This window comes from Euprymna scolopes, chromosome 43 (assembly GCF_053919585.1).
Source record: "Euprymna scolopes isolate OS-2025 chromosome 43, ASM5391958v1, whole genome shotgun sequence".
NCBI lineage: Eukaryota > Metazoa > Mollusca > Cephalopoda > Sepiida > Sepiolidae > Euprymna > Euprymna scolopes.
Window position 1 is genome coordinate 61,805,525 of NC_136524.1, and position 24,497 is coordinate 61,830,021.

The following is a 24,497-nucleotide window of genomic DNA, read 5'->3' on the forward strand; positions in this document are numbered from 1 at the left end:
TATTGAGTACTCAGTTTAGTTTATGACAGTTTTTGTGGCTTTGGAGTTTTTTTGGCAGTTGGTGACAGTTTGTGGATGAGGTGATAAATGCAGGGAAAAGGGCAGAACTTTAGCAAATGGGATGAGCTGAACAACTGTATCATACACACTCAGAGCACAATTGATTTATACACAATGTATCAAGTTTCAGTTGCTTTTAATTTTATATACTTGTAAACCAGTACTTGCACCCTTGGCGATCACCAAGATGATGGCCAGAACGAGAACAAGAAATGAAGCTGAACAAAAAAACATGGTGGTTGGTGGTAGTTGAAGGGTGGAATAAAATCTTACACAATGGCTTAAAACATTTTAAGATCTTTGTGTAGCCAGACATTATGGCACCATAAAAAGTATTTTGTGATATATTTATTTGAGGACTGTTATCCTATCTTCATAATTGTTGTTGTTTCACTACGTTTCGACCAACTATTCCTCTGGCCTTCTTCAGGTGGTTGTTAACCGCAACGATATAGGAATGCTGAGTCTCTTAACTCTATTCTCAGTAATTACTACCTTCCATAGTTATCGTCTCACCACGTTTCAGCCAACTAATCCTCCCGCCTGATTTGGGTAGGATTGAAAGCACTATCTTCACTATATCTTAACGATGAAGATGAAGATAACAGTCTGCAAATAAATATTTAAATATATAAATAAATAAATATATAAATTACCCATCTGAAAGAAGTCCAATAAAAAATAATATATTTCATATTTTTTTTTTTCTTTTCAGATGTGCCAACGTGGTTGAAAAGTTTACGTCTCCATAAATATTCGCATTTATTCCAGCAATTAAGTTACAAAGAAATGATGGAACTATCTGAACCCTGGTTAGAAGCCCAGGTAATTTCTAATGTAAACTTGCGTGTTGTTGTCATTAGCAGTTGTAATGATAGATTAAAATTGAAATAATGTAAAATCTTGTGATATAATAGACCCCACTCCAGAGCCAGAGCCCTGGGGAGTGTAAGGAAGTGATTTATAAAGAAAAAAAAATGTAGAACTGTACCCTGATCAATTATGTCTCTATGGCACTATCCTTAGATTCTAGTGCCAAAGTACATGTATTTGATGATTTTAATGTCCACCACAGTAATTGGCTTTGTTTCTCAAGTTATACAGTATAGTTTTTCCGTACCTTATTTCCTTACGCAGACTGTCACATTCCTAACCCGCCTCTTCGACCACAAGGATCAGCAAGCCTCACTTTTTTTTATCTATTCCTAACTTTGGTACATGAGGATTGTGTTACAAATGCCCATAGCATATATGGGAACACTGATCACCCTTAACTTTCGTCCCTAATCTGAGGAAGCATTACTAAGAAGGACAAGATTCTTTAAAAAGGCCAGGATATTTCATGGAGTAATATTTTGTCTTTTTTTGATTAACGGTGTACAAATGATGTGAAGCACATGTTCCCATGCAGAAGTTTTATAGCAAACCTCAATCTATCCAAAGATTCTCTTCAAACGGTGCAGTAGCCATTGCGCAAAAGAAACATACATTCCACCAATTCATCCGTTGTAAGAAAAGTACAAATAGGCAAACGTTTAACGATGATAGAAATCTTTGTAAGAGTGAAATAGTCGCAGCCAATAGAAGGCATAATGAAATGACCAGAAAACACATGGCGTTTCAGAAGATAGGATGTTTTTTGAAAAACTTACGATAGTGTCGTAAATAAAGGGCAATAAGCAATTTCTCTACTATCTAGCAACCAGGAGGTTGCTTGCACAGCAGCCAATGAGGCTGAACTGCTTGCCTCGCAGTTTGCCTCCAACCCCACCTTAGATCTCACAAACCAGTCCCTCCTAAATTTCCTGTTGCAGACAGAAGCCACGTTTTGATGATCTGAAAATCACCCCTTTTCATGTCTGCGATATCATAGAAAACTATGACACTGCCAAGGCATGCATGTTTGATTTCATCCCTACTATATTAATTAAGAAAAGCTCTGCTCAGGTAGCCCTTGTACTCTCCAAACTCTATAACAAATACCTTACTGAATCTTATTTCCCTAATAGTTAGAAAATTACCTTTTTGTTAACAATATTCAAGAATTTTGGTAAAATAACTGACCTGCTCAATTATCACCTCCCTCAGTTTCCTCCCTGTCTTCGTTAAAATCTTTGAGCCTTTAATCAAGCGCTAGTCCATCACCTCGTAAAAGTTAATCTTCTCTCTGACCAACAGTATGGATTGAGGCAATCCCATTCTACTGCAAATATTTTAATAGCCATGTCTGAATGCATATACCATGCACTGGATAAGGTAGGTGAAGCTATAGTGGTAGTCCTTAATATATCCAAAGCCTTTCATAAGATCTGGGCTAGGGGAGAGGGCTTCTTGTGAAAATTAAATCATATGATATTACTAGACGGATGCTAAATATCATCAGATCTTTTTTAAAGAAGAGGAAAATCCAATTGACGTACAATCAAGCAAGATGATCTTAATGCAGGAGTGCCTCAGGTGTTGATCCTTGAACTTTTATTATTCCTGATATTCATAACAACCTCCCTAATTAAAATTGTGTTCGAGATGGGTATATTTGCTGATGACACCACGCTTTATAATAGTCATGAGGGGGGAAAATGGAAGTACATATATCTAAGGCAAAAGTAGAAACTTTTGAAAATGACCTTCATGGGGGTATGACACCAATGATTTCGACGATCGTTTTTATAACCACAAGTTATAATAACCAACCAATCAGAAGCTTCCAACGTTATTATAAAAATTGTTGAATTGGATTCAATCAGTTCGCCGTCGTCTCTGTCACGAACCCGCATTTGATTCTTCGCCGCCATCTTTGTTACTAGGAATTACTCAACACTCAAGATCGGAACTGCACTGATTCTTCACTGCCATCTTTGTTCATCATAATGTCTCAACACTTAACAGGTTATGGGCCCAGCATACTTCTATTTAATGCTACTAAGACTAAGCTTCTTTCTTTTAACAATTACAAAAAAATCTTCTCAACCACTGATAGTCATGATTAATAATGCCCTACTTTAGAGCTCTTCATTCAAACTCCTCAGCTGAGCATTCATAGGTAACATGAATTGAAACAAATACATTGAGGACATTGTCAAGGCTGCTGCAAAGAAGGTGAGTTCCCTCTACTATGCTAGAAAACTAATCACAACAAAGAATATCCTGTATCTTTACAAAGCCACCATTCACTCATGCATGGAGTATTGTTGCCACATCTGAACTGGTGCATCTACCTCTAATCTTCCCCTCTTAGACAGGACCCAACAAAGAGTTTCCAATCCAATAGGTCTCATCAACGCAATGTTGTATGCTTGTAACACTTTAATGGAATTCATAGCACTTGTTCCCCCTTCAATGTAAGTACCCCCTGACTAACCCGTCAAGCAGCAAAATCCCACTCCTTCATGTGCACAAGTTTAAATGTAATGTAAACAGACATCCCATTGCACAATTTCCTACATAACCCCCTGTAGACGTCCCAAATAATAGCCCTTCATGTCCAAGTGGCAATATGCTTTGTTTGGAGTGAATTAGAATAAAACTAAGGAGGAAAAAGTTGTTGGGAGTAAAAACCCCCAAAAAACGTACACATGACCCAGGACAATTGTAGGAAATGATTCACTAAAACAGAAAGGCAGTAGGATGACTAGCTGGAAGTAGGATTAATGGTCGGCTGAGACTGGCTGATAGGGCAAATGCAGAAGTTTTTATTAATCAGAGGGGCAATGACCAAGATGAAAGACTAGACATAGGATTTTGTGAGGAACACACACATCTGTACAATCTAACCAAACCCAATGCTACAGTTATCCAACATCCTAGGGATAGATCAATTATGCATGTGGAAAGTTCATCCTCCATTGTAGAAGCATTGATGTCCTAAATGATAGGAAGCTTGCCCAGTTTTCGTATTGTCATAGTTCCTTCTAAAAACTGAAAATGGTTATTTTATCCTGAAAGATAAGACTTCGAATGACTCATGATAATGGTAGCAGAGTTAGATAACTTTTTTTTTCTTTAGTGAATGACTTTTTTCTTCTACAGGCTTCTGTGTATTTCTGGAAATTTTGCTTTTGAAGAAATTTTGTAATTTGAAAAATTTTGCATTTCCAGAAATTTTGTATTTCTGGAATTTTTTCTTGAAGAATTTTTATTTCAAAAATTTTATAAATCAATCCTTTTTTTTCTAGAATGTAACGAAGGGTGCCAGACACAAAATTGTCTTGAGTATAAAAAAACTGAAAGAGCGACAGGAACTTATACGAACTCTGGAAAAGGTAAGTCTGACTCTTTAATTTGCATGTTTGCAATTATTAAACCGTTTTTATTTATTAGTGAAAAATGTCTACATTTTATCAATCTTTCTAGCAGCAATGTTTATTTCATTTTGAAATATAGCAAATATTTATTTAATAAATAACAACAAATAATGGTTAAGGTCTTATTTATAGCATCAATATTAATTTTATATATTAAATAAAAATAATTGTATATAGTTTTCTTTCTCTCTCTTTCCCCAGAATATTATCAGCTAATATGATATATAGGTCTAACTTATGAACTCGATCTTACTTAATTTTATATATTAAATAAAAATAATTTTATATAATTTTCTTTCTTTATTTCCCTAGAGTATTATTAGTCTATATATAATTTAAGTTTAACTTATAAAATCCATCTGACTTAATTTTATATATTAAATAAAAATAATTGTATATAATTTTCCTTTTCTGTCTCTTTCCCCAGAATATTATCAGTGGACATCCAATAAAAGCAGCTCTAACAGAACTAAAGAACATCTTAAACACACCCATGAAAGCTTGCTCACCTTCATATGCAACTAAAGATGACGGGACGATACAGAAACCCGGTTTACTTCCTTCATCTCCACCCTCCGTAACTGATGTTGAAGCCACCGCCATTCCTGAAGGCGACCTTCCTGGTCAGTTCACAAGAATAATGGGGAAAGGTCAGTTGTTTATCTTTATGTAGCTTTCCGAAACTATTCTATAAAATAACAGCATGTATGCTTTTTCTGATTGCATGTTTTTACTCATCAGGGAGGGTGATATCGCGTTGAATGGACATTAACTGTACTCTCATCTAAATAAAGAGATGATGATCGTCCGTTGCTAGCAACGATGATCATCATCTTGTAATTCTGAAGTAACTTACTCATGTAGGGCACCTGTGCGATGATTCTGGAGAAGTGTTGACTGCAGTCTTTGCAAATCAGGCGTTTCCTTTCACATTCCTCAATGTGTGCAGATTCAGCAATTGTGGCCATTTTGTGGCTTGTGGCATTTCAAGAACATCTGTTTTGGATTTAGTTTCCCCACAAGTTAGTGTAAAAACTGATCTGTTTGAGAGACATTTTCAAACTGTCTTTGAACTGTACACACAGTTATACCTGTTCACATGACCAGATAATTTAAAGCCTCATCTCACCAAATAATCTTATCCAAAGAGTCAGGTTGTTCTCCAGTAAATCGATTACGCATCATTTCGCAGAACTGCAGTTGACAATCTGCGCCGTCCTCTAAAAGATCATGTACTAGTCTTGGTCGGTAAGGTTTAAATTTCAGTTTATGCATTAAGCGTTGCAATGATGTTCTTGGTATGGATAGTTCTGCAAAAGCACGTCGTGTGGATTTCCTTGGACTGTTCACAAATGTCCTGGCCACTAACGTTTCATGTTCTTCGGTCTCAGAAGTTTTTGGACGTCCCAATTTTTGTGCATTACTCACTGAACCTGTTTTGTCAAATTAATTCCTTAAATTGTTTGTCGTGAAGGCGGAGAAGTGTTAAAAGTTTCTTGCCATGCTGTACGTACCATCTCGGCATTTTCAGACTTCCAATATTGCTTTAATACAAGGGGCGTGCAATAAGTAATGCCCCTGACCCACTTCCCATAGCAGTAGAGCAACGAAACTTGGCACAGTTATTAGTCTTTCTATACATAGGAACCACCCAGAGTTATGCATATCTCTCATCGTTTGATGCAGCTCTGGAGACCGTTTTTGTAGAACACCCCAGGTTGGTCCTCTAACCACGACGTGACTTTAGAAATCAAGGCTGCATCATCTGGTAAACGCTTTCCTTTCAAAAACAACTTCATGGCTGGGAAGAGGTGAAATTCAGAGGGTGCAAGGTCAGGAGAGTAGGGAGGGAGGATTTCATAACCACATGCCCGTGCTTCTGATCTGGCGACATGCGAGTTGTGGACCGGAGCGTTGTCCTGCATGAGGAAGGTACCTTTGCTGATCTTGCCCCGCCTCTTGATTTTGATAGCTTCCCTTAATTTCCTCAAAAGTGAAGCATAATAGGCTCCTGTAATTGTGGTACCGCCAGGAAATCTGTCATCACTACTCCGTCCTGGTCCCAGAAGACTGAGCATGACCTTGCCAGCGGAGGGCTGCACCCTTGCCTTCTTTGGAGGTGGTGAGTCCAAGTGCTTCTACTGCATTGACTGGGCTTTGGTCTCTGGATCATAGTGATGGGCCCAGTCAGTCTTTTGAAAAACTTTGACTCCTCTTCATGGCACATCTCTAAATTCATCCTCGAGCACTCGACACGTTCTCGTTTCTGGAATGGTGTGAACAACCTGGGAATCCATCTGGCAGACACCTTATGCATATGCAAATGGTCATGAATGATAGTTTCCACAGACCTTGTACTAATCTTGACATCTTGGGCTATTTGGCGAATAGTAATGTGTGGATCTTCCAAAATGGCAGCCTCAACTTAACGGACAGATGCCTCATCAATGGCAGAAAGGGGAGGGGGCAGACCAGGTGTGGGAGCTATTTCCACAAACTTCCGGCCATGTTTGAATTCACGATGCCAGCGTTTTACAAGGTCATATAAGGGGCATGCAATAAGTAATGCCCCTGACCCACTTCCAGTTGTCTAATCTAGCTGAAATTTTGCATGTGCAATGATTTATATCTCTAAGGGTTATGTGACAAATTACAGCTCTGAACAAATTGTGGTTTCTGTTTTACAGGTGTTTGAACTGAGTCATGTGTGAAATGGAGCCTGTTGAATGTCGAGCAGTGATCCGGTTTTTGTGAAATAAAAAAAAAATATCAAATGCAAAAAAATAACATTGTTTTAATGCTTTAAAAAACCCTCATAACCTTGAAATCAATATATATATATATATATACACACACATATATATATGCTTTGTGAAAATGTATGCTTTTTTTGAATATTTTATATATACTAATGCTTTTAAATCAGATCAATGTTTAAGGTATAACAATAATAAAATTAAAAATTTAATTGAATAGAAAATGTTTTGAAACCAGGTTATCATGCAAATATTTTATTAAAAGAAAAAAAACAGTATTAAGTAAGTGTTAGCTGTGAGGAAGGAGTATTGGGAAATGTGTGCAAAAGAGACGACTTTGATAATATCGCTACGTTGAAAGCATAAATTCTTGGATTGGTAAGTGTAGAACAGTTGAAATGGCAAGTGCAGTTCACAAAGATATATATATATATATATATATATATATATATATGAGAAAGAAAATGAAAACTAATTTGAAATTTACAATCCAAATTTATTGTTCGAACAATGAATTTTGATTGTAAATTTCAACTTAGTTTTCATTTTCTTTCTCTTATAATAAGCTCTACTCTATATTGTATATTGAGCTTTATTATTCGGTTGGGATTAAATTATCTATATATAAATACAGGTATATATATATTTTTTTTTTTTACATGGTGGTCACCACTTATCAAGGCCTGGAAGCCACTCAGGGATAAGGGTTATTGCAAGTACAGTACGTTAGTGTGGAGATTTGATGAAGTGTTTACTTAAGGGGGCGGTTCATTAGGAATTTGTTAACGTTGGACTTGAAGACATCCAAGTTGTAGTCAGGTGGGAAGCAGGCAGACGGAACAGTTCCACAGGTGTGCAATTCTAAGAAAGAAGCTTTGTTCATGGAATCCACGTTATGATTTAGGCACAGATAAAGAGTGGGGGAAATTTTTCACGGTGGATTCAGCTAGACGGGTATTTTTCATGAAAGATTGGCGACGGGGGACCAGAGATTGGAGTTCAGACGAGCACCTGCCATGGAAATAACGATAAAACAAGGATAGGCTCGCAACGTCTCTTCTATTATATTTTGTACTCTGTCAAGGCAGGATAGGCTGTTTTTAGCAGCTCCTGCCAAGATGTGGCAGCAGTATTCCATCCTTGGACGTACTTGGCTTTTATATAGATAGAAAATTGCATCAGTAGTGAGATATCTTCTGGAGCGGTAGAAGGATCCCACCATCTTTCCAGCGACCTTGGCAACAGACTTGATGTACGTGTTCCATTTCAGATCAGGAGTAAAGGACAAACCCAGAAGCTTGTCAAAACATGGGGCTTCTTCCAGACGAGAGCCATCTATTTCAATTGATGCCAGATGGGGATCAGAACGTTGATGATGTAAAGATAGGAGTTTGGTTTTAGATGCATTAAAGGTAACCAGCCACGACTTCCCCCACTGAACCACGCACTCGAGATCAGAGGAGAGAGAATTAGAGAACTTTGTCATTTACAGCCTTTGATGTGTTGCCGTAGATGATCGTGTCATCAGCATAGATGTCAACGAATGATTTAAGTATGTGTTTAGGGAGGTCATTGATGTAGATCAGGAAGAGAGTTGGGCCCAGGATGAACCCTTGAGGGACTCCAGATTAATACTGCAGGCCTCTGATTTTTGTCCATCAACCACTACTCTTATGAGCCTATCGGAGAGAAATGATTTAATGATTGAGAAAACATTTCCAGTTATACCGTAGCTGGAAATCTTGTGAAGTAGGCCCTTATGCCATACCTTGTCGAAGGCCTTTGATATGTTAAGAGCAATTGCCCTAGAAAGGAAGCCTTTGTCAAGAGATTCACTAATCCTATGAGATATAACCGTTAGCACATCTGTGGTAGATCTTGCAGAACGGAAACCATATTGTGTGTCACTAAGAAGATTGTTTCTGCTGAGGTGGTTTACTATTTCTCTATTTAATATGGATTCCAACAACTTACTCATAACACACAGGAGGCTTATTGGTCTGTACTGAGAGGGAGATGACTTATCACCTGAATTCTTAAATACAGGGCATACTGATGAGGTTTTTCAGGGAGTCAGAAAGCACTTCTCCTTAAGGCAATGCTTAAACAGTTTCGTAAATATGGGAGCAAGTTCTGGTTGAAGCTTTTTTAACACTATAATTGGGATGCCATCAGGGCCAGTTGCTTTACTGGAATCAAGGTTCTTGATTAGCTTGGCGACCTCATGCACAGATATTTGTATGTTACCTAGCGTGTTCTGTGTTATAGGAGGAAATATGGGGAGTTGATGGCCTTCGTCGCATAGGGTAGAATTGGCTGCAAAGTTTTTGGCAAATAGTTTGGCCTTGTCTGATGCTGACGAGATGACCTCTGGTCCATTGATAATGGTTGGGATAGAACGCACACTTCTGTTCAGGATCCTATTTGTTATTTGCCAAAACTGGTGGGAACCAAGCCGCTGATCAGCTACTTTGGATTTAACAGACTGGGCATAAAGCTCTCTTGCATTTTTATTACTTTTTTACAGTGGTTGCTGGCAGTCCTGAAAGCAGCTTTAGTCTCAGTGCATCTATTACGTTGGTAGTTATGGAAAAAGTGATTTCTGTGCGCGATAGCAGCAGCACATTCTGGGGAGAACCATGGCTGGCTGTTAGGTTTTTGTTGGAATTTTTTTAGATGGTATGAATTGGTCTATGCCTACAATTAATCATTCGGTCAGATCTGATACTATAGAGGACACACCCTTTTAAAACATGGAATGCAGAGGTAGGTCAGATATGAATGTACGGAAGCTGTCCCAGTCAGCCATAGAGTATCGGTATACAGTACGGTGGAGGGGTACGTCTGGGGACTTATTATATTTCATTTTTATCTTTACTGATACGACGCAGTGGTCGGAGGATCCTAGAGGAGAATGAACGGAACATGAACATAGCTTAAGGGAAGTTGAGAGAAAAAGGTCTAGGAGGCTTGCATATTGACCAGTAGTATTGGACACACAGGTGGGTTCGCGAACAATCTGAGTGAGGTCATAAGCAATGGCAAAATCATGACAAAACCTCCCCTCGTCGTCTGTCTTATTTGAATGGGTCAGCCATTCCATGTTATGGACGTTGAAGTCACCACAGATGTGGATGTTAGCTGAGGGATGTGCAGACAGGATGTGGTCTATTTTCTCAGATATACTCTTAAAGATAGTAACTCCGCTGTTATGGGGCCGATAGAGTGCAAATATAAATGCAGTGGTGTAAGCAAGTGCAACCTGGAAGCACATATAGCGTAAATTAGGATCTTCTCTAGAGATATACCTGCCACACGGGAAGCCATCTTTAATGTAGGCACATATTCCATGCCCATGGCGATCTTGGGGGTCAGATTTAGCTGTTAAGTTAGAGTATCCGTTAATTATGAACTCATCTAGGGAAGTGGTCGGCCCTATTCCAGTTTCGAGGTATTTATATTAGATTGAAGTTTACCAGTCCGTATATCAGGTAAACACTACTTCTTTTTTTTTTTATTTCATTATTTTTATATATATATATATATATATAATATATATATATTATATATATACGTTTTATTTTTTTGTTACCGTTTTTGTTCTGTTTAGTTACATTATTGTTTCAGCTACTCTACTGTTTTTCGCGGTGTAGTAGCCTCATCATACTTTACAGAACGGTAATAAAAAATAAAACGCATATTTGCTCTACAACAGTATTGAGCACTTTCTTCAGGTTTTTATTAATTACCATTCCTACTATATATATATATATATATATATATATATGGCAGGAAGTGATAAAAATAGACATGAACGAAAGTGGAATAAAGACCTGGCCAATGATAGGTTAGTCTGAAAGTCGGTTACTTAAAGCCATGCGCATAAAACTAACATTAAACCATATGAGATGATGTCATCTATCGCAGCGTTTATAAAAAAACTAAAAATCTTGCGTATTTATTTCAGTGTGTACACAGCTGCTCGTCTGCAACCGAACTGATGAAGAATGCCATAACATGTATTTACAACTGATCGATAAATGTCTGAATCATGAGGTATGTATATTAAGTTTTTAAAAATTTTTATGAAATCACTCCAGACAAGGTATGAAGCCAATTGATGTCAGAAGCTAACAAGAACGAATGATGATTATAGTTTTGAAAAGGATACAGGTAGTAGAAAAACAGTCAGGCAGTAAAGTTCTACAAGCCTACAATTCTTGGAAAGAAGCTGCTGAAATTGAAAGGTGTATTTACAATGAGGTTACACAACAACAAATTAATGAAGACCTCTAGATCGAGTCAAATGAGCTGAAACAAACAAAGCAGAGAATAAATCAGACAATTCTAAAGAACACATGCAATAATAGTATTTACAAAAGGACTGAGACTAGCAACCTAACGAAGGAAAAGTTTTAGAGAAGAAAATGGAGCCAGTCAAATTACAGATTCGTTTCTGTAGCTTATCAAGAACCCTTGGATGCGACAGAGATTCAGTAGCTCAACATGGAACATGGTGTGAGAAAGTGTTTAGAGCGATAGAGAGAACGGAGTTTATGAGAAGTAGAAGGAGCAATGGATCTAATACATGAACTCCAATAAAGAGTTGATGAGAACTGAAGACCAAGAATCGATTTCTCATCGAGAGCACATTCACCCGTAAGAATCTCGTAAGACTGGCGACATACCTACAATTGAAAGATAGTTGAATCTTAACAGGATTAAATGAAACAAGCTGTTTCGTACCCCAATCCGAACTCGAGTTGATTTCTAGATTTGTTGCATATTTCGCCTGATCAGGGAAAGACGAGAGATAAGCAACACTAAAGAAGGTTTTATTCTCCGCATGTCGTTGTATCAGGGATGTGCGAATGTGGTTTTGTTTATTTGAAAATGAAGAATTCCTTCTAACAGTCTTGTGTACAACCGACACCAGCACACATCCTTGATACGTCAACACAAGGAGATAGACATTTTGCTGACAAAAAAATTTCCTTCTCCAATAATGGATATTTTATCATCCAAAATTTTTAAGAAACATATCAAGTATGGAAAAAAGAAAATTAAATGTTTTTTAATAAAATATTTGCACCATAACCTAGTTTCAAAACAGTTTGTCTGTTTATTTAAATTTTATTAATGGGGCTTCTGCAAGCTTTTGTCAATTCTCTCGTGTGTGTGTGTGTGTGTGTGTGTGTGTGTGTGTGTGTGTGTGTGTGTGTACTTCTCTCATTGTGTATCTCTTTCCCTTTCTTTATGTATTACTTTTTGTTTTTCTTTCTCATTACCTCTCTGTATCTCTCTCTTTGGATTTCTCTTTCTTTCTCTCTATCTGTATGTCTTTCTTTCCGTTTCTCTCCTCTTTATATATATATCTCTCTGTATCTAGGATAGGTTGAGATTATGTCTATCATATGCGGAGTCATGCAAAAACATTCATACAATACATGGATTTACCCATTTCCTGTCCTTTTAACATGGCTTGTTTCTCTTTACTTTTTGCCAATAATTTTATTTGCCTCGACCTCTTTTTCTGTCTCTGTCTCCCTCTTTCTTTATATGTGTTTTTTCTTTTCTTTTTTTAGGTGACAAACTTTAAATTAAAATAAATCACAGAAAAATTTTTTATCATACAAATGTGTGGTTTATTTCAAAGATTAATTTTTGGCATTTATAATTTAAATAAAATTTCAGGCATATAATTTTATATTGGCATAATCTAGAAGTCCAATTTTCCCAACTTTACGCATTAAATTAGGCTATATCTTGGCAATAATATGTTGAATGTTCTCTTCAAGTGATCTATTATGTTTGGTTTATTAGTGTAAACATGGAACTTTACATATCTCCAAAGAAAATAATCTAATTCGATTAAATTGCACAAACAACGAGCATAGTTGACAGATCCATTTTGTGAAAGTATTTGTTCATCAAATGTTTAAAAATGATTTTCAAAATAAAGTTCACACAATTTGCAAATGCTGCTTGAGTGTCAGTTTCCTAATGAATTGTCGAATGAAGCTGATCTCAAGATAACCGATAGTTGCCAAATCTGCAATAAAAAAAAAAAGTTGTCAATTTAAAGTTTGCCACCTTTGTAATGTGGCCGTTACACTTCTTCTGTCCATGTGCTGTCCTTTCTTCTGCCTTTTTTTCTCCTCCTTCCCGTGACGTCAGTGTGTGCACACTTGTTTAATTTGCATATGTGCTAAGACGGCTGCTGCTGCTATTTTTGCTAATCAGCTCTCATAGGCTGCTGCTGATTTTCTCACATGCGCATCATACGCACTATGTTACACCTATAAAAAAAAATCCATATGTATGTATGTATAAATATAAAAATAAATGTTTTTTTGCTCTCTCTCTCTTTCTCTCTGTATTTCCCTCTTCTCTTTTTTATTTGATTTATCAGTTGACTTTTTTTTTCCCCCCTTTTATTTAACATTTTAGGCTTTTACAGCAAAACAGAGGAAATTATTGACATTCTGGAAGCAACAAGTTCCCAAACCATATCATGCTGCTCAACATAAATATGGTCTTGACTCAAAATCAAAAAAGTTTGTATTCCTCCACCATTTTTTTCTTTCTTTTTTTTATGACTCGCTATTTATCAAGATCCAAATGCCACGTAAGAATGATAGATTCTTGGATAACTTTAAAAAAAATTTGAAGTTCTCTTCTTTATAATGGAAGGTTGCATGGTAAACTGTTGCTTTCACCAGATCGTAAATGGTGTTGAATTTTGGACTTGTTTTTTTTCTGTCCTGCCTTTGGAATTTTTGTCTGCTATTTCATTGCTGCGGATATTACAGTGACTAGGACATTAGGAGTCCAACATTCAAATTTCTCAACCTAACATTCACAGGCAAGATAAATTGCAATAAATACATAGAAGATACTGCCAAGTCTGCTGCAAATAATGTTGGCACCTTTTACACAGATAGAAAATTTCTCACACTTGCCAGTGTCCTAGATCTCTATAAAGCCACCATTTTCCCATGTGTGAAATATTACTGCTACATTTGGACTTTTTTCCATATGGGTCATGATTTATCAAGGCTTGGGAACTATTTGAGGATAAAGTTTAAAGAGATTATCGGTTGGACAATAATTGTAACCATGACAGGACTGGAAACAGTAAATGGAAACAGCAGAAGATTACTAAGAGGAATTAATTATTCAGGAAGATGGCTCAAGAAGTATTTGTTTACAATAGACTTGAAGATGACTATATTGTAGGTTGGGAAGCAATTGGTTGTTATATTAAGTGGAATTGACTGTTGATTACTTAAGAGGAATTGATTATTCAAGAGAATAGCTGAACAAGTATTCATTTATATTGTACTTGGATGCCTATGCTGTAGTTGGTTGGGAAGCAGGCTGGTGGTATGCAACATTGCCAATGATGCAAAGAAGGTAGACTCCCTCCACCACTCTAGCCATCATTTGCCCATACATGGAATATTGTTGCCACATATAAGCCCATACATGGAATATTGTTGCCACATATAAGCCCATACATGGAATATTGTTGCCACATATAAGCCCATACATCAACAACTAGTTTTTTTCTTTTGGATAGTCCAAAAAAAAAAAAAGAAAAAAAAAGATCTCCAATCTAATAAATCCCACCCTGTCAACCAAGCTCCAACTCCTGCCCCATCGCCACAATCTTGTATCCCTATGCTTGTTTTACAAATACTTTATTGGAATATGCTTCAACAAACTTGTAGCACTGGTGCCTCCTCAATGTAAATATCCCCAACTAACCCGACAAATAGCAAAATCCCATGCCTTCACTACAAAAGTCTCCCCCTCCCCTTCAACTCAACAGCTCAACAATAATATGTTGATAATGGATTTAAAAATGACCATGTACTCAGCTGGGAAGCAGTTTTCCACAGATAGGATCGAAAGAAACGTTCATCTAAAGTGTGATAGTTACATGGTTAGATGCTAGTCCGTAATACTTCCCCTACAAAAAAAAAATCTTTAAGATATACATACCTTTTGATGGAAAGAAAATAATGTACTCCAAAAATCACATAAATTGATTAAGTAGTTGTATTTTTATAAAGAAAATAATTTTAAGTGATTAATGGGAATTCGTGGACATTTCAATGCTGCACAAGATTTTAAACTTACTCTGATGAGTGCTTAAAGGGGAGGTAACCAATGATTTGAGTTTTACTGATGTCCCTCTCCCCACGTTAAGAATGGGTTTCTAAAATCTCGCAAGTTAAAATAATTGGAATTATCTCCATTGTTTTTTAAGCTATTTGCAAAATTACATTGAAGTTTTCGATTGTTGTTTAGCCATAAAATATAATTTTTAAATTTTCATCTCATTTTTTTAATATTAAAAAAACTGCAACTAAAACCAAGCTTTTATCTTTACATAATCAACGCTCTAATCCCCATCTGGCATCAATTGAAATGAATGGCTCTCGTCTTGGGGAGGCCTCATGTTTTGACAAGCTTCTGAGCTTGTCCTTTACTCCTGATCTAAAATGGAACACATGCATCAAATCTGTTGCCAAAGCCACTGAAAAAATGATGGGATCCTTCTATCGATCCAGTAGATATCTCACTGCTGATGCAATTCTCTATCTATATAAGAGCCAGGTACATCCAAGGATGGAGTACTGTTGTCACATCTGGTCAGGAGCTGCTAGAAAGGACGTATTCTGCCTTGATAGAATACAAAATAGACTTTGTAGCCTCGTAGGGGATGTCCTTTTCTCTTCCCTGCAATCTCTATCTCACAGAAGAGATGTTGCGAGTTTGCCTCTGCTTTATTGCTATTTTCATGGCAAGTGCTCGTCTGAGCTTCAATCTATGGTCTCCCCCCCCCCTTCGCCAAACTTTCACAAGAAACACTTGTCTAATTGAAAACACTATCAATAATTTCCTCCACTCTTTATCTGTGCCTAAACCTAAACGTAGATTCCATGAACAAAGCTTCTTTCTAAGAAGTATACGCCTGTGGAATTGTCTTCCATTTTCCTGCTTTCCAGCTGACTACAATCTGATTGTCTTCAAGTCCAATGTAAACAAGTTCTTGATGAGCTGTTCCACTTAAGTTAGCAAATTTACTGAATTTCCATTTACTAACGATTACTATATTCTCCAATTGACTACTGTACACTCTTAACCCTTATCCTCGGGTAGTCTCTTGGCCTTGATAAGTGGTGATGCCTATGTAAAAAAAAAAAAAAAAAAAAAAAAAAAAAAAAAAAAATTGTGATTTTTAGTGTACAATGTTTTTCTTTCCATACACCATAAAGATTCTCCTTTTTATTTTTTTCATTGGAGGAGGGGGAGAGCTATGAACTTGCACCCATGATTGAAATCTATTTTATACAAATATGTAATTGCTTGTGCATGTGTTATGCTCAGATTTTCTTTGTTTCTTTTTTTTTGGGGGGGGGGAGTCACCACTTATCAAGGCCTGAAGGCCACTCAAGGATAAAGGTTAATGAATGTAAGGTGGTAGTGTAATAAAGGTTAATGGTGTAAATTGAATAGAATTTGGATTGTTTATGGAGACGCCTTAATAAGAACTTGTTTACATTGGATTTGAAGGCGATTATGCTGTCTTCAACTGGGAAGCTGGCAAGTGAAACATTCTTTCACACATGGGCAACTCTGGGAAAGAAGCTTTGTTCATTGAATCTGCATTTAGATTTAGGCACAAATAGAGAATTGGGGAAATTGTATATAATGGTTGTAGCTAGGTGAGTGTTTTTGTGAAAGTTTGGCAAGGGGGTGACCATAGATTGGAGTTCAGTTGAGCACTTGCCATGAAAATAATGATAGCACAGAGACAGGTTTGCAACGTTTCTTCTGTGGGAAAGGGGTTGCAGGTAAAAGAAAAGGGCATCACCTACTAGGTTTTGAAGCAGATTTCGAAGGCTGGATGGAGCGCACTGAGCAGCTTCTGCCCAGATGTGGCAACAACATTTCATTTTAGGGCATACCTGGCTCTTATACAAATAGAGAATTGCATGAATTTCTGGAGCAGTAGAGTGATCCAACCATTTTTCCAGTGATCTTGACAACAGATTTGATGTTTGTGTTCCATTTCAGACTAAGACTGAAGGTCAGTTCCAGAAGCTTGTCAAGACATATGGCTTCCCCAAGACTTGCATAACGACAAAGGTGTTTGGATCCTAGTGCATGTATGCTTTTTTTTCCAGCCATTTCCACCCAAACTCCAGTTCACACACAAATACAGAGTTTGAAAAATATTCTCACTGGACAAGATGAATTCCTCATTCATTTTACATTGTGGTATAGATGAGAGCCTAGCTCCAAAGTCAGGATTAACAACTTGAACTCCATTGCATTTCTATAATACATGCCAGCTGAATCAACCAATCCTGTTCTTGTGACTAATCCTTCCCTTTCTTACTTAGAGATTCTTCCATCTTGCAATAGAGGAAGCATTCAAAGTGTTCTATCGCATATTTATTTGCGGACTGTTATTCCCATCTTAATAGTTGTTGTTGTTTAGCCACATTTCGGCCAACTCCTCTTCTGTCTGGCCTTCCTCCTTCGTGGCCCATGGTGCAGTGGATAGAGGCATTGAGTCTCTACGGTTCCAGGTGAGAATTTTCTGAAGATAGTGGTTTCAATCCTACCCAAAGCCGGCCAGAGGATTAGTTGGCCAAGACGTGGTGAGACAACAACTATGGAAGGCAGTAATTACTGAGGATACAGTTATGAGACTCAGCATTCCTATCCCATCGTGGTTAGCCACCTGAAGAAGGCCAGAGGATGAGTTGGCCAAAACATGGCGAAACAACAATGAAGATGAGGATAACAGTCCGCGAATAAATAAAGATACAAATTACTCATCTGAAAGGTTTCCAATAAAAATAATATATAATGTTCCATCATGTTGAGTCTGCAGCCAGATCCATAGCATCCATACAGCTTCTGTTAGTTTCTTGAAAATCTCAATTGTTTTCTTGCAGTTCATTTTTGGTCTTTTCTCATCAAGAGTCGACTGAAACGCTTTTCAATTTTCTCTGGGGCCAATCTTCAGGCATGTCTGAGCTAGCGTGTACGTAGTTTGCAGATTATTGATATCAGCTGGTTCTAATTCTCTTAAATAAAGTTGATTTGTGTAACTAATCGGGCTATAAAAATAACTGGATGAAATCAATACCAACAAACAAAATAAAAACATTATTTGGATTATTCGGCCTACTGCTCTCATCTTGATGTGCATCATATAATTTTCAACATTACAAATATTTTGGTGGTAGGCTGAAACAGTTGTATGCTGATAATAAAATAAAAAACTGATTTTTTGATAAAAGTAAGTGAATTTTGTTCCCTTACATTTTATGAAGTCTATATGATATTAAAAATATTTTGTTATAGCTCTAGTCTTACTCTACTGAGTTATTGGAAAAACTTTATTAAAATTATATATATATATATATGTATATATATAGATGAGGGATTATTGTATTGCGAGACAAGTGTTTAATCTAAAATATAGATAGCGCCCATTTGATAGTTTGTATATAGTTTGTTGTGGATAAAAAATGAATACCTGCTGTGTTAATAAGAAAGCTATTCATGGGCTGTGAAATTTTTGAAGCATCATTTTTTTTTTTTTTCTTATCTCTCTATCTCTAATCTTAATAGGATAGTGTGTATGTTATTTGTTTTGTGTTTCACACTAACATCCGAGTGACTGTGGTTTAATTGTTATGGACTTCCATTTCATGTCATAAATAATTTTACCAAAACATTCTTCATAAGTTTTTGATTTCGATTATAGCTGATGGCACTCAAGTCATCTATTCTTTTTTTTTTTTTTTTTTTTTTTTTTATAAATAATTTTACCAAGAATTTTTCATAACTTTTGGTTTCTGTTTCGATTCAAGCTGATGCACCCAAGTCGTATGGATATATTTTTTTTTTTATTTTTGAAATCACAACTTTATAACATATAAAAATCGATAGAACATTAACTCTTTAATAATATATATGAAATCTGCAAGAATTAAACTACCATATTTAAGCATACTTTACAACCGGGCTATGCTGGACATCCCTGCTAGCATAAATAAATACTTTTGCAATTTTAACAAAAGAGCTACAATAATATCAAAGCGTCTCCATTTACACTGAACATCTACAGAATGCCAACATCAATATATTACATACGAATGAGCACCTGTGGAATTTCCACAGGTCCTGCTAGTATATATATATCAATACTTCTAATTTTAACCTTAACTCTAATCTTAATTTATTTTTAAATTGCAGTTGGGTTCAGACCATACCTCAAGTGGGGACTAATTTTGGTTCACGGTCAGGAGCTGCAAGAATTACACGCAAGCCGCCCAAAACTGCCGCCGGCCTGCCGCAATGGTGTTTCGGCTCTAAGCGTTCTTCCGTTGTCGGAGGTTCTACTTCTGGCGGACATCTTGCGTTGAGCCGCAAGAACTCTTACAGTGGAAACATGATCTCGCAGTCCTGTCTTCTAGAGGTAAGTATTAAGCTATTCTCTGTTATTTAAATTATGAATAGTAGAAAATGTCTCTACTTTGTTTTCGTAGCTGGAATAAGTATTTTTATAGAAACAAACTCTAATATGATTTCACAAACCTCTTTTTTAGAGATAAGTACTAAGCTGTTCTCCCAGGTTCTTGAGGAAAGTTTGTTCTGATTTTTAGTAGTCCACGTTTTGATATGTTGATGAGCAGCTGTTGTATGGTGATGCGTTTAAGCTCCAGTTTGGTCTGTTGTATGCCCATCTTTTAAATGTTTCTTGACAGTGTGTTTACGAATACAAAGTCACTTTTTTATTTAACTTTTGGGTACTTGTACAGTTTAATCAAGACATTTAAAAATGAAAATATCGAAAAAAAGTTTATATTGTACGTATCTGTTATGGAATGAAGTCCTCCCCCCCCCCCTCAAATTTCACTTAATTTCATAAAGCAGCTTTTTTTTTTTTTTTTTTTTACAGTGAGAAAACAATTTATGATATTGAGCAAAAGGTTCGATTTTTAGGAAGAAAAGCTAGTATTAAAGATGGGGGGGGGGGAAGTGTCGGCGCTTTCAACTGAGTTATCTCCTCGTGGCGTGTTCTAAAAATCCAAAACGTACTGTCGTGTTTTTTTCCCCACTGTAAAAATAATCTAGTCAATCAAATTAAGTGAAATTTATTTTTTTTTTTTTACAACTTCATTCCATAACAGCAAGATATAACCTTTTTTTTCAATATTTTCATTTTTTAATGCTTTGATTAAACTGTGCAAGTACCAACCTTTTGTATCTCAACAATACTTGTTTAACACTCCTTACCCCGTCATCAAGTTCACCAGACATCAACATTTTTTGGAATTCATTCTTCCTAGTGGAGATGCGATTGCATGAAAAATCTCTCAATTCCTGTAGCATTTGTAAAATAGACGTTTGCGATAAATAATTTAGATATAGAGGAACTTGATCACATCATTGAAAACATTATTTCAGAAGTTTAATTTGAAAATGTAGAAAACAAATAATTTAATATGATTAAATGATTAAAATTTTAATTTAAAAAATTTTTTTCCTGAGACTTTCATTGTGAAAACAACTTATTCATAGAAGAAGAAGACTTAATAGTTTTTTTCTCTTCATTTTGTTTGATATTAACTTGAGCTGGTTGGCTTCTTGTGGAGAGAGAAATGTACATGTCCGATGTTGTTGACAGTTTTTGTAAAGTCTAGGTCAATGTAGGTTATGAAATTAGTGCAAATTTTTAATAGAGAAACAATGATATATATTGTGGTGGAAATAATTTAGAGATAATCAAGAGACATTTTTCTGTAAAGGAATAAATATGTACTGTAGGTTTAAATAAAAGAAGGGAAGTTTATTAACGTATTTACAGAGAGATAATGTGCAGTGTTTATCATGTTCAGTCCAGGGAGAGTCTCTCCTCTCATATATCTGGTGACTGGTGACACGGTCCCTTATTTAAAACTAGCTTGGTTGCCCAGCATTGCTTGGGTGTTTGGAGGTGTATGTTGAGCAAAAAAAAAAAAAAATTTTGGCAGGCAGGCAGAAAAGAATGTAAAAAAAAAAAAATCTTTGATGTTGCGTCCATTGCCAAACTGGAAGTGACTAATGCTTAAATTAAGGCTAGTCAATTGAAAAGAGGGGATGACTTTCGAAAATATCGACAAAAAAAGTGAAAAAGTAGAAAAGTGCCCAGTTGAGGATGAAGGAATTAATGTTTTTAGCCAGTTTTTTGATATTTGTTGTCCGAAGGGTTGAGCTTCAAAACGATACGGATCTTGTGAAAATCCATCGCCATTGTCGAAAGTTTTAGGCAGATATACAAACACACATACATAGATAAATTTAAACAGGTGAGATTTATATTATAGACTAGCGGGGATGCTTGGCGTTTCCCAGGTGTTTGGAGGTGTGTGTGTGTTGGGGGGGGGGGTCAAAACACAATGGAAACTAAAGAATAAGCAAAGTAATAACCCTGTTTAACATTGTTTTGTTTTAATAATATTTAAACTTAAAAGAATCGGAAAAACAAAAAAAAAAATGGAGAACGTGATGGAAAAAAAAAAAAGAAAAAATGACATAAATAATCCTGTTTCAATATTAAAACTAAAAAAAAATCCCCCCCAAAATTATCTGATACCTCGGATCGAACCTGCAGTCTAAAGATAACAACGCTGCCACTTTGACCAGTGTGCCATGACCGTGTGAGTGAATTTGTGTCGGTTTTTATATTTAAACTAATTCAAGTACACAATGTTTTTTGCACATGCTTATTTGTCTAGACTGTCATGAAGTGTCCCATTGAGGGTGAAGGAATTAATGTTTTTAGCCATTTTTCGATATTTGTCGGGCGAAGGTTCGTGCTTTAAAATGATACCTATCTAGCGAAAATCTGTGTCGAAAGTTTTTGCGAGATATGCAAACATACATGCATACACACATTTTCGCTTTTATATATAGACTAGCGGGGGGTACCTGACGTTGCCCGGGTGTTTCAAGGTGTGTGTGTGCTCGGGCGGGGGGTGTTAATCAAAACATAAGAATAAGCGATGTAAATATATTGAAAAAAATACTAACGTAAGGCAAACAAAGAGTGTTAAATGTAAAAATTGGAAAAACATAAAAAACGTGAAACAGAAAAACGACCGTTAAAACTTCGTTAAAAAATCTGAAAAATACTCCCCCCCCACAAAAAAAAATGTGAAAAATGGCTTAAATAACCCTGTTTTAATATTAAAATTTTAAAAATTGAAAAAAAAAAAAAAAAAACCTCACACCACAATTCGAACCCAAAACCTTTAGATAATGACCCTGCGCTCTAAGCAACTGAGCTAAGACGATGTCGATAAAATTGTGTTGGTTTTTCAAATATTTAAAGTAAATCATGTTCCGACGTCGTATGATGCATGCGTAGAAGCGAACTTGTCATGAGAGGACGGTTTTTGCTGACCCCCTCCCTGTAGAAAACTGATGATTTTAAGGTGAAAAAATTAATATTTTTGGCCAATTTTTTTATATTTGTCGGGCGAAGGTTGGAAGTTTAAAGTGATACCAATCTCGTGAAAATCCGTGACCGTGACCTGTGTCGAAAGTTTTTGCGAGACATACATACATACAAACAAACATACACACATTTTCGCTTTTATATATATATATATATAGATAGAAGAAGATATAGACTAGTGGGAGTGCCTGGCATTGCCTGGGTGTTTGGAGGTGCATGTGTGTTGGGGGGGGGGTAAAGCAGAACAAAATGGAAAGTTAACGTTGTTTAAATATTAAAACAAACAATGTTAAACTTGTTAAAAAAATAAAACAAAAAACAGCGATTTCAATATTAAAACTTTAAAATAGGAAAAAAAAATCTTTTGTAGGTGTAAAAGAAAAAAGGGGGTTGGTGGCAGGTAGGCTCGAACCCGGAGCCTTGATGCCAATAGGCTGACAGCATACAACTGCCCTACGTCGACAGGAAGGAGCAATGTAAGACGTTAAATATAGCGATTAAAAAAAATAAATGAGTTTAAACAGGTACTTGATTTTATTGAGGTCAAACATCACGCCATGGGAGAATGAAATCTGCAAGACTTTTTTTTTTCTCCCCAACTTGGTGGTGGGGGGTGGGTGGAGTCCAAATGAATAGCAATTGTCTGATATGACGGTTTTCACCGAGATTGAGCAAACACACGAGTGGTGAGGTTTGTTTGTTTCGCTTTTTTATACCTAAAAGCCAAAAAACACGGCAAAAATACTGTGTAAAAGTTGCCCAAATTAAAGATACATGTTGAGTCGTTTCGTAAATCTTAGATATTATCATCTCGGTAGCATATAAAAAGTTATAAGAATGAGCAAGCAAGCCGAAAAAGCCTTTGCCGGACATACATAAAAAATGCACACACACATTTTGCCTTTTATATAAATACTAGCGGTGGAGTACCTGACGTTGCCCGGGTGTTTGGAGGTAAATCAAAATACCCGGGTGTTTGTGTCGGGGGGGGGGGGTAGAATTAAAAGAAACAGTTTTGGTAGGTAAGTATGAGGTTGAACCTGAACCCTTGAGGCAAAGTTGGAAATTAAAGTGCGAAAAAAAACGTGCAACATTAACCACTGGGCTACCACGAAATACTAACGGAAACACGTTCGAATTTATTTAATTATTTAGAATTGGCAGGTGCACGTTTTAATGACTTAATGAGGTTAACTTTGAGTGTGGGGTAGTATTTTATTTACTGTGGGAACGCTTTTTTTATTTTCCCAAGATGTTGGAGGGGAACCAACTCCTCCATAACAAGGGGATTGTCCAAATTTATTAGCAATTGTCTGATATAAGGAAAATTTCCACATTGATCAAAGCTGATTGCTTTCTGGCATTTCCGGCGTTTGCGACTGGAAAAATACAGCCAGAATTAGTGTACCTTTTTATTATACGAAAAAGCCTAATCCACATGCGGCGAGCAAAATTGTTGGATATTTATCTTTTCAAAGTCGAGCAAATTAAATAGACAGGCGACCTCCGTTATTAACTTGTAGATATTATAATTTATATGTGATATAAAAAGTTTTAAGAAGTTGTGAGCCGACCAACCACTTCTCTGAAAAAAAGCCTTTCTTGGACATACACAAAAAGCAAACATACATACACACATTTTCGCTTTTATATATATAGATATGTTCCAGTGGTGGTTACATATCTCGTCATAAATCATAGTCACATAAATGCAAATGTGGTGCAACTATAATAACAAAATTTGGAAAACAAAAAAATCATAAACGATTTTTTTGTTTTGTCAATTTCAACTAAAAGCAATAATATCTACTTAATTGTCATGTCAGAAGTACTTAAATATTA

General features: G+C 36.3%; 1 protein-coding gene across 3 annotated transcripts in view; it reads left to right on the top strand.

Moving 5' to 3' along the window:
- Positions 1–24,497, top strand: part of LOC145268365 (protein Smaug homolog 1-like) — a 100,474-nt gene that overhangs the window by 49,874 nt on the left and 26,103 nt on the right. For all 3 annotated transcript variants that reach the window (XM_080123911.1, XM_080123910.1, XM_080123909.1), the window contains exons 6-11: positions 776–885; positions 4,236–4,322; positions 4,792–5,014; positions 11,088–11,176; positions 13,571–13,677; positions 19,409–19,631. In XM_080123911.1, coding sequence (XP_079980037.1) covers positions 776–885; positions 4,236–4,322; positions 4,792–5,014; positions 11,088–11,176; positions 13,571–13,677; positions 19,409–19,631 — 839 coding nt within the window. The remainder of the gene's footprint in view (positions 1–775; positions 886–4,235; positions 4,323–4,791; positions 5,015–11,087; positions 11,177–13,570; positions 13,678–19,408; positions 19,632–24,497) is intronic.